Raw genomic sequence first — 11,542 nt, 5'->3', positions numbered from 1 at the left:
AAGTTAACTTTTACGCTATCGAGAACGTTAAAAAACTCGCACTACGCACACAGGGTATGCGACCCGAAATACCGCTGGCCATTGCTTGTACGTTTCCTTAATACAGCCTTAGTAGCAGTATTCAATTACCTTTACAATTATAAAATCTTTATGGCCTTCGCCTCTTCAAGTATTAGGGTGCATCCGCACAGATGTGTTCCAAATCTAAGCTATATTTTTACGACGCTTTGTCTGTGTGCCATCTAAATAATGTCACGGTCTTATATCCAAGAACTTCGTTATTCCCTATACAAACACATATACATATTACCTGGCGGTTTGTGAATATCTTTTGGTTTTTTTAATTGCTACAAGAAGTAGTCGAAATAACGGTCTAACATTACAAGTGGTCAAGGCTCGGCTTCCCGTCAAACTTACGACCTCATACGACAAACTAATTGTCTTAGCGCTCAGGAAGCTCGCTTCTTAGAATATCCGGAGATTAAGGGAATAGCGAATGAGCTCAAAAAAACAGTTGGTGTTTTATCAACCGCAGAAAAAGCTATATGTGTTCAAAGTCAATGAGAAAAAAAAAACTCTTAGCTCAAAACTGAAATCAGCATCTGAATGGTACGTACACATCTCGACAATTTTGCTCACTTACATATCAGGTAAAGAACGAATTATTTTGGTCTTAATTATATTTAGTATAGAGAAATATAAAGACCGAATGTTTGATATTCGGAACTTGTGAACATGCAATCCACAGATTAAGCAATTTTATCTCCAAAATGTCGTTGGCGCCATTGTCATTTTTGTCGGATTTCTTCTATTATACAAGGTGTCTCAAAAGAAATGTCATATTTAAAACAATATTTAAAAAAAAAGTAAGGAGTTTATTGAAAAAATATACAATAGCCACCGCTGTTATTTTATTGCTCAGATGAGTGTTTTTTTTTATGATGGGAGGCCCGGAGGTCTTTCCAGTTTCACCAGGACAGGCTCCCCGAATCCTGATCACGCAGGAGCAAGTCACCGTCGTCGCCCTAGACACGTCCTTACGGATCCATCAGATCCAATAACTCTTGCATTAGATACCTTCAGCTCTAACACTAGGAGCAGGCTGAGGAACCCCGGTAACTGTACTCGTCGAACTCGACAAAGAGGTCGACGTGCAACCTAACCCATGCATCAGCCCGCTGAGTTTCTCGCCGAATCTTCTCAGTGGGTCGCGATTCCGATCCGGTAGTAGATTCATTCGCGAAGCAATTGCTCTTGAGTTGTTAGGTCTCCTTCGGAGGCGCTCGGGCAGTTGTTAGCAAAACCCACCCCCCTGGCTGAGCCTTTGCTCGCCCACCTGTCCTGGTGAAGCTGGAAAGGCCTCCGGGCCACCAGTATTCATTCAATCATAAAAAAAAACCAGGAGGGGTGGGATTTGCTAACAGCTGCCCAAGCGTTTCCAAAGGAGACCTAACAACTCAAGAGGAGCCAGTCTAGTGCACGAGCGCAGTCTTAAGTGGTGGTTACCGGAGACATCAACAAGACAACACTAACGTAAGCCACTACACACCACTAAGAAACACGTACACCACTAAGAAAATGTGTTACGTGAATAAATATGTTATTTTAATTTTCAATTAATCATTCTTGTATAGATACTCTGTGGATTGGAAATTCACCTTTTTTTTTTCTTCCTACCTAAGCTTATAGCCTTGAGAGGCTATAGCAGCGGAACCTTAACTAGTAGGTGAGCTCACGGGGCTCAAACCTGACGAGAAATTCACCGAATCTTGCATCTCCTAGGTTTCTCAGTAGAAATCGCCTAAAACGGTTCAAGAAATGAAACATGTTTGTTTTAATTTACATCATTTAATTTTCAAATCACGCTGAAAACATTACCACAAGTCGAATTTTTCACAACCCCGCTTTGTTTTGGCCATTAAAATACTAAACTTATAATAAAATACAACAATAGCTAAACGTGTGATGTGAACAAAATATTGTTTTTGGTTTGGTGAATCGTGATGTTCGTTTTGTTTCATTGTGATGGCACTTTGGTAGAGTGTAACAACAACAAATATAATATATTTCTTTTCGTAAAAATTGTTATAATCAAAAACGTAGCACTAACGCTAAATGTGATGACGAAAATTGTAACGTATCTCTTTCAATTGTTTTCGACGTTTTCCAGTGAAGTAATGTGGTGTTGATATGATATTTGTACCATACCTGCATTTGGTGCTATATGATTTTTTTAATATTGGTGATGATAATAGAAAGAATTATAAGTAAATATGTATGTATTTCTATTTTAACGCTTGCCATAATAATATCTCACGTGTTGGGTCCATCAACGATATTTAAAGAAATACGACACTTTAATTGTGAAATTTTAAAATGGTATGCATATTAATATGTAAAAATGAAATGCATTTCAACCATTGACCATTATGAAACTTAATATTTCGAATGAACAGGAATGTTGTTGACCCTAAAATTAAACTGTCAAATTGACAGTATAGAGATGTCTACAATATTTGGTAGTATTTCCAACTGTACTAGCCTAGGACTATTCTCTCTAGAGATTACACGCTTCACAACAAAAAATACGTTTTGATGACATTACAATTGAAATAAATGTTTGAATTTGAACAGTAAACCGAAATAAGCTTTTATTGAACATTTCGAACGGCAGAAAAGCATCAAAAAGAATACTTAGAACTTATACGAGGACACGCCAATCAAAGCGGACGAAACTCAGAGGCGATCCAGTGTGATTAGGGCGAGTTTTTGCTTAGGGCGTTTAGAAAACGTATTGCCGCTAAGGGCGTTGTTCCCGCTGCATACAAATTTGAGTTAGCTTTTACGCCATCGAAAACTTTCAAAAACTCGCACTTAGCACATTGATCGCCTTTGAGTTTCGTCTGCTTTGCACTAAACGCACACTTACCTAAATCAGCAAACGTAGATCGTTTTCCGGTTATAATTACCGTAACTACGTCCGTACCGTCTACGCAATTACCGTTTTGAACTTGGAGCCGCGGACCTTCTGCACTTAATTTTGATTGACAGCTCCATAATTATGTTTTTAAGCTATTGCATAGCTTTTAGCGCGGGCCCGGCGACCGAATCGAAAAAAATTGTAACGAAAATAAAACCTAACACCCTCACTCCGCCTACCATGTAGCTCGCGTTCAACACATTCACACGTTGCGCTTGTGTAGTGTTTGTGTATAAGCGCGCGGTGTGAGGTCGCACTGCATGCGCATTATGAGAAATCCGCCCATCTCTCTCTCGCGCGGTCTAGCATAAGAGTGTGAAAGGGACAGTTAATGTTTTGCTTTTGTTAATGTTTATAAATATAGCGTGGTCTTCTTTCAGTATTGTTTTAATATTAAATTATTATTGTCTAATTATAATTGCATAAGATGATAAAAAATGCTATGCAATAGCTTTACCGCGGCAATCCCCGAGTGCCATTAGTTTGTTTTTATTTAATTATGTTTACAAGCCGCACCATTCTGAAGGCTGATACGAGATATTACAAAAAAATCTCTACCCGATGATAAGCAGGTGAAGTAAAATGTCTCTTAGAAATAAGGTGACACTCTACAAAACTTGCATACGCCCCGTCATGACCTATGCAAGTGTAGTGTTCGCTCACGCGGCCCGCACTCACTTAAAATCATTCCAAATCATTCAATCCCATTTTTGCAGGGTAGCCGTCGGAGCCCCGTGGTTCGTCAGGAACGTCGACCTCCATGACGACCTGGACTGAGAGTCCATCAGTAAGTATTTACTACTTCGATAAAGCGGCACGACACGAGAACCCTCTCATCGTGGCCGCCAGTAACTACATTTCCGATCCTACGGAAAGAATGGAAAGCAGTCGACGTCGCACAAAACACGTCATCTCGGATCCTCCCGATCCACTAACGGTGCTTTTAGGTACCTCAAGCACCGGTCACCGTTTTCGAAGGGCTCGACGAGTAAATTAACCCTCAGACACAGCCCACTGAGTTTCTCGCCGGATCTTCTCAGTAGGTCGCGTTTCCGATCCGGTGGTAGGTTCTGCGAAGCACTGCTCTTGCTAGGGTTCGTGTTGGCAACGTCGTCAGGTTTGAGCCCCGTGAGCTCACCTACTAGTTAAGGTTACGCTGGAATAGCCTCTCAAGGCTACCAGCTTAGGTAGGATTATAAAAAAAACCCAAAAAATGTTTTCTCTTCAATGAAAAACAAAACCCTTAGTTTGGATCTCGAAGCGTACTAATGATGTATTTTAACTTTAATCGAACAATATTAACGTTACGAATCTTAGTTTAATTTAAGGCGAGTGAAACCTACACCGGTATCTCTGTCTGCTGCTAAAACCTTCGAACCGAATACCGGTTCAGGGTAGACTCGATTCCAACTGAAGCTGAAGATCTAAAGACGCGAATCACGTTTCTTGAAGCAAAACAAAAAAAATACATGGCAAAGGAAGGCACTCTACGGTTTTGACCTGTTGTAACATAAAAAGTGCAATACCTATGTTCTATTAACAAAGACAATATAAATGACCCAGTTTCCATTAAATATTGTAAAATGATAAACGGTTACTTTGTTAGTGATTTTACAAACGGCCAATGGATTAAGAGTTTTGATTTTTTTTTTGTTTTTTATTTATATATTTGGCGGCACTTTGACCTGGATTCCGTCGTCTACCTTGAAAAATAGGAGCGTGGATCGATGTTCTTATGCGTTCATTATTTTACGTGTTATATATATTCTATTCACCGTGGAACCTATTCCGTAATAGAATATATTAAGCGAGTAACAAGTGGTTAAATTTACTTAATATATAATTACTTAATAATATACCGTCGCATTTTGATATCACAAAAATAAGCTCAGTTTATGCTTATATAGATCGATTAGAATCTTCTCATTTAGATTCTTATATTAAAAAAATAACAGTGAAATACATTCACAACATTAATTTAAAAAAAATTGGCACTATTCTTTATTTGAAAAAAAAATAGGCTTATCTTCGGAAATTCCTAAAACCGCTAATACTAAAAACACTATTTTAGTTTAATATTAAATTTTACTGTGCCTCAAGTCCTGAATCCAAAAAATCCTTGAAATGCGAGGACACAGACCTCGGCAATAGACGGCAAATCTGAAAAAAAAAAAAAAATTACTTACTGTTCGAATTCGAGTGACGTCAGACGTCCATGGGCCGCAAGGTCGCTAGCGGCCACTGTCGTTACCTACCGTAGACGACTCTTACAAACCTTGTTTGATGAAGGCTGTTATTTTTTCCTCTATCTAATCTCTGGTTTAAGGGGCTATTCCAGTTCCTCGCGGACGGGTAGGTGTGCTCACGGGCTCAACCTGAGATAATCTACTAACACTACCTTACTTTACTACTTTTTACTGGTGGCAGGACCTCTTGTGAGTCCGCGCGGGTAGGTACCACCACCTTGCCTATTTCTGCCGTGAAGAAGTAAAGCGTTTCGGTTTAAAGGGCGGGGCAGCCGTTGTAACTATACTGAGACCTTAGACCTAGATATCTCAAGGTGGGTAGCGCATTTACGTCGTAGATGTCTATGGACTTCAGTAACCACTTAACACCAGGTGGGCTGTAAGGTCGTCCAACCATCTAAGCAATAAAAATAAATAAATAAAAACACTAGACCTAGCGAGAGCAGTGCTTCGCTTAATCTACCACCGGATCGGAATCGCGACCCACTGTGAAGATCCGGCGAGAAACTCAGTGGGCTGTGTCTGTGGTTTAGTTCGGTCATCGGAGTCAACAATTTCGACGAAACATTGTTATTTAGTCTCACAAGTTGTTATATAACCATGTAATTTATGTTCGTACATTAAATCATGAGTTAGCAAATTAACACTAGGTCTAATATTCACGCGTAAGATAAAAAAAAAATATTCATGCAATAAAAACAATGGAAATACTAGTTTTCAATGGCGACTAGTTCTAGAACAGGTCTAGTATTGTAACTGGTCGTAGAAACGTGTTTGCGTGCTGTTTATAATTGTAACCTGTTGTTAATTAGTACTGGGTGTAGATTAACTCAAGGCCAGCGCAATGGATGCCGGTGCCCTGTGATACCATAACGTCGAAGTGTACTCTGTGTTCGTAAAACGAAAAAACACAGAGGTGGAAGAATTTGAAAACAGATTATAAAAAAATTCTGTTGCGACCTCTTTAGTGGAATAGAATACAAAATGGACGAAGGCTAATCGGATTCAAACTAATTAAAATTAATAAAAAGCAAAATAATCTAAGATATTGAAAATAAAATAAAATATTAAACAAGTTATTTCGTATATCCTTGTCTCTGTTGAATCTTCTGTTTTACATCTAGTGTGTTACCACAACCATCCAACAAGTGAAATTAATTTTATATAATAATAATAATAATAATAAAGCCTTTATTCAGACAAATACATTTTTTTTTTTTTTACATATACAAGTGGTATTAATATTAATAAAAATTTTTTTTTTTTTTTTGCCATCTTTTTTTTTTTTTTTGCCTATGTTATTATTAGTTATTGTCTGTTTGTCTATTATAGACATAGGCCTCCTCCAACTGCCTCCATATGCTTCTATTTTCAGCTGTTCTTGTCCATGTGCTTCCCGCAACTGCCTTAATGTCGTCCACCCATCTCCTAAATGGTCTACCTCGGTTTCTTTTTCTGTCTCTCGGATACCAGTACATTATAGTTTTACACCATTTTTCCTGTCCTCTTATAGTATGCCCCGTCCACTTCCATTTAAGTTTCCTTATTGTAACTGAGACATCCTTTAATTGAGTTTGTTTTTTAATTGTTGATGTTCTTATTTTGTCTGATAATCTTTTCCCCGTCATGCTCCTTTCTATAGCGTTTTGACAAACTTCTAATTTTCGAGCATGTGCCATTGTTAGGGCCCATGTTTGACATCCGTATGTAAGGACAGGGAGGATGCAGGTGTTGAAGAGTTTCCTTTTAATGGTCATGCTTGTTTCATTGTTTTTCATCACTTCTTTTAGATTCCAGTACCTTTTCCATGCATTGGCTATTCGTCTTTCTATTTCTTTTGAAGTGAGGTCTGACGGCGATATTATTTGGCCTAAGTAAACGTATTCATCAACATATTCAATAGTGTTGCTGTTAATAGTTATGGGGTATTTTATATCGTTAGTCATAGCTTTAGTCTTCTGAGTGTTCATAATCAGTCCTACCTTCCGACTTTCCTCGTCTAATTCTCCAAGCATTGCTTGAAGTTCATTTTTTGTTGGTGAAAAGATTATTAAATCATCTGCAAATCTTAAATGGGTTAAGTTGTCTCCATCTATTGATAGCCCTCTTGTTTCCCAGTTTAGTTGACGAAAAACGTTCTCCAAAACCGCAGTAAACAACTTCGGTGACAAAGGATCTCCTTGGCGGACTCCTCTTTGAATTTTTATTTCTTCACCTTCTCTTTCTGTTTTTATTTTAGCTGTGCTACTGTTGTATACATTGCTTATGATTCTGATATATTTATTTTCAATTCCCTGGATCTTAAGAGCTTGCCAAATCATTTGATGTTCAAGCGAATCAAAAGCTTTGCAATAATCCACGAAACAGCAGTAGAAGCTCACATTAAATTCCTTGCCTTTCTCGAAAAGTTGCTTGACTACGTGTATGTGGTCTAATGTTGAATACCCACTCCGGAATCCCGCTTGTTCTCTAGGCTGGTTTTCATCGAGCTTTTTACTTATTCGACCTAGGATCACTTTAGCAAAAACTTTATAAATATTAGACATCAGGCTGATTGGCCTGTAGTTGTTGATGTCATTTTTGTTCCCTTTCTTGTGTAGTAATATTATTGTCGACGTACTCCACTGATGCGGAATATGCTCGCTCTTTAGGATTTCATTGAATATGTGTACTAATATCGGTGCCATGGTGTCTTTGTTTTCCATAAGGAATTCGTTAGTGATGCCATCAGAACCAGAAGCTTTATCTTTCTTTTGTGTTGATATCGCTTTTTGTACCTCTGCCATCATTATTAGTGGTACTTCTTCCTGTACAGATAAATCTATTTTTGGTGTAGTGATTTGGCTTGAGTATAATTTTTTAAAGAAGTCTGTTGCTGTTGTAATTATTTCTGATCTTCTGGTCGTGTTTCTATCGTTTCTGTCTTTCATTTTGGGTATCCAGTTTCGTTTTCCTGATAGTTCTTTTAATGCTTTCCTTACTCCGCCTGTTTTCAGGATAAATTTTTCTAGTTTTTCTAACCTAAATTTTTGTCTTTCTTTCCTCATATTGGTGTTTATTTGTTTGCTAATTACTGTTATTTTCTTTCTTATATCTTTTGTTTTGTTAGATGTTGAGAAAAGGTTAGCTCGATCTTCTAGTAGCTGCTTTGTTTTATCTGATAACCATGATATTTTATTCTTTCTAGTATCCGAAGCTTTTCCTGGGGCCTTTCCATTTATAATTTCTTGCAGTTTGTTGTATGTGTCTTGTATGTGTAGGTCTTTTGTGTTTTCTATGAAGTTTATTAGCTTTTCTTTAAGTCCACTGACATTCAGGCTTGTGGTTTTGTTTGTTAGATTTGCTTTAAAAGGTCTTTTCTTAGAGGTGTTTAGTTTTAGCTTGGCTCTGACAGGTCTATGGTTACTGTTAAAGTTTAAATTATTTATAACTCGACAATCTTGAAAAGCTGTACTTCGATTCGAGAGAATGTAATCTATCTCATTTTTGTAACGACCGTCTGGAGATGTCCACGTCCACCTATTCCTTGGTCGATTTTTATAATAGCTGTTCAATATTTTCAGATTATTCTCGTATGCTAAATGAATCAATTTCTCGCCGTTTCGTGTCCTCTTTCCTGTACTGTATGGCCCCAGCACTATATCTTCACCCTCTACTCTGTGTCCTGTTCGCGCATTAAAGTCTCCCATCACTATGAGGTTGCTGCTTGAATAAGTTTTTATTGTTTCTGTTAGCTGCAAATAGAAAGAGTCGATTTCTGTGCTGGTCGCTTGCTCTGTCGGGGAGTAGATTTGCACTATGGACCACATCTCGTCTAAAGGTGGTAACTTTAAATTTAATAGAATGATTCGCTCTGATATGCCTATGAATTCATCTATACACTCTTTTAATTCTTTTTTCACTAAGAAACCTACACCGTATTGGCCCGGTGTGTAACCGTTGTGGTAAAAAGTAAATTCACCGAAGTCTTCTATGTTTTCTCCTATACGTCTCACTTCACTTAAACCAACGATAGACCAGTTTATATTATCTAATGCGAACACAAGTTCTGTCAATTTTTCGTCTGATCGTAGTGAAAGTGTATTATATGTAACGATGTGTAAGGTGCTAGTCCGATGGCGGGATTCTTTGAATAGTTTTTGTGTTGAGTTGGGCAGATTATTTGGAGGGTAGTAGTCATCTTCCCCCACGGTGACTAGCCGGCTTGGGGGGTTTATCTTCAATGTTGATTTATATAAGGAGCTTATTTTTCTTTTTGTTTTTTTTATATACTTATGTATAATTGGCGATGGTAAGTCGTGACTGCCTCGCCTTCTAAGAGCAATGAATTTATCAAACTACCGACCATGAAAGATTTGATACTCTAAATGTATTTTCAAGTTTTTAAAGTTAATATTGTTTTTTGTTATTTTGCCAAAGCACACACGGTAAATGCTCATACAAGGAACAACACAGAAAAATCTAGAAAATCCGGTTATTTTCATCGAACCGCGCACGACTAGCGCTGAAAGAGATGAACTAACTTTTGGTAAACCTTTTCGTTCAGGGCCATTCCCGATCCTGCGGATAGAATGGAAAGCAGTCGACGTCGCCCCAAACACGTCATTTCGGATCCTCCCGATCCACTAACGGTGCTTTTAGATACCTCAAACACCGGCCATCGTTCTCTTCGAACCCGCCGCTTGCGACGAAGGGCTCGACGAGTAAATTAGCCCTCAGACACAGCCCACTGAGTTTCTCGCCGGATCTTCTCAGTGGGTCGCGTTTCCGATCCGGCGGTAGATTCTGCGAAGCACGGCTCTTGCTAGGGTTCGTGTTAGCAACGTCGTCAGATTTGAGCCCCGTGAGCTCACCTATTAGTTAAGGTTACGCTGATATAGCCTCTCAAGGCTCTCAGCTTAGGTAGGAAAAAAAAAAACGTTCAGGTCAAATAAAATTCTAAATTACAGTGTTGACGTATAAGAGCGACGTCGGTATGCTGATCTCGTAGTAGTTCCTCCGGACCGCGTCCACGATGCAGTCGGAAGCTTCTTCAGGCGTCAGGATCTTCATCACCGATGGGAACTTGATCTTGGGGTTCTTGCACAGTCCCGTGTCCACTATGTACGGGCAGATCACCGTGAATTTGATCTGCGAGCAAACAGTGTGCTTAGTGCGAGTTTCTTAACGTTCTCGATAGCGTAAAAGTTAACCCAATTTTGTATGCAGTTGGAATCGCGCCCCTAGCGGCAAACGTACGCAAACGATCCCATTCCATACTAATATGAGCTTACTTTTACGCTATGTGTTGGATATAGCAAAGCGCTCTTTCCTAATCTCCAAACAGGAGAGCATAGTTACTTAACGCCAGAAGATGCCGATCGCAATTCGACATTCATATACTTTCACTAGGTATATTCTGATCTAACTGTAATGTCACTTGTCTTGGAGTTAAGGAATTAGGCCCATAAAATGACGTATACATGTAAAGAAAAACTTATTTTATGTAATTTTTTTTAGATTAAAAAAAATCTAATATAGATTGACTGAACTCTCTGTCATTGAGAAAAAAAGGAGTACAGTTTTACATAACTCAATAATATTGCGTAAAATAATAATTTGTGGAAAATAAAGGCTTTAAATGTTGTTTTCTTAATATTGTACAGAAAACGCAATCATGTCTTTTATTATTGTTGAACCAATTTTAGAATACTCCATATCATTATATATGTATGTCTGAATCTAATACCTAATTATAAAATATTTCTAATTGCAATTCTGTGTAAAGAGTTTATAAATGACATCTAATGAACAAAGACTTCCATTTTTATTCAAGACGATTTGGTTACTTCAGTTACAATAAAAATCGAAAAATAAATCAAAAATTTATTATCTAAAGATTTATTGATATACTAATTTAGTGTAGTAAATTTGATGATTTTATTTAGACTTGTGGTATGTTATTTGCTCACCTATTAGCAGGAAATTTGCACTCAAAAGTAAATAAGTCAAACACACTATTTTATAAACACTTGTAATGCTTTGGTAGTGTAGAGAGTATGCGACGCCATTGTTGACAGTGTCGAATTAAAAAAAAACTTAAATTTACTCTGTTGAAATGAAAAAGGACATGCGGTTGATTTGATACTGTCATTAATCGGGATTGAATTGAATCTCAAGAGATGATATGAGACGATTTAAGTTTCAGTATAATGGTGGTTGTTCGCTAATATGAACAGGAAAAGGAGAAAACGAAGCTAGGCACTAGGTTAAACTAATTATATTTTATTACGAAGATGTTTTAGTTTTTATGTTAAATATAAAATCGCGCGCGAAT

At 37.8% G+C, this 11,542-nt stretch overlaps 1 protein-coding gene and 1 long non-coding RNA gene across 2 annotated transcripts in view; one reads left to right on the top strand and one right to left on the bottom strand.

The window, feature by feature from the left end:
* Window positions 1-11,542, top strand: part of LOC149503039 (uncharacterized) — a 238,790-nt gene that overhangs the window by 66,836 nt on the left and 160,412 nt on the right. The gene's annotated exons all lie outside the window — the stretch shown is intronic.
* Window positions 1,829-11,542, bottom strand: part of LOC114247443 (short-chain dehydrogenase/reductase family 16C member 6) — a 41,685-nt gene continuing 31,971 nt past the window's right edge. Inside the window, exons 7-8 of the mRNA XM_028180420.2 lie at window positions 10,174-10,356; window positions 1,829-5,140 (exon numbers count right to left, since the gene is read on the bottom strand). Of these exons, the coding sequence (XP_028036221.2) occupies window positions 5,066-5,140; window positions 10,174-10,356 (258 nt within the window). The 3' untranslated portion in view covers window positions 1,829-5,065. The remainder of the gene's footprint in view (window positions 5,141-10,173; window positions 10,357-11,542) is intronic.

The sequence above is a fragment of the Bombyx mandarina genome, chromosome 05 (genome assembly GCF_030267445.1).
Source record: "Bombyx mandarina strain Sakado chromosome 05, ASM3026744v2".
NCBI lineage: Eukaryota > Metazoa > Arthropoda > Insecta > Lepidoptera > Bombycidae > Bombyx > Bombyx mandarina.
This window is presented reverse-complemented; position numbering and strand designations above follow the sequence as displayed.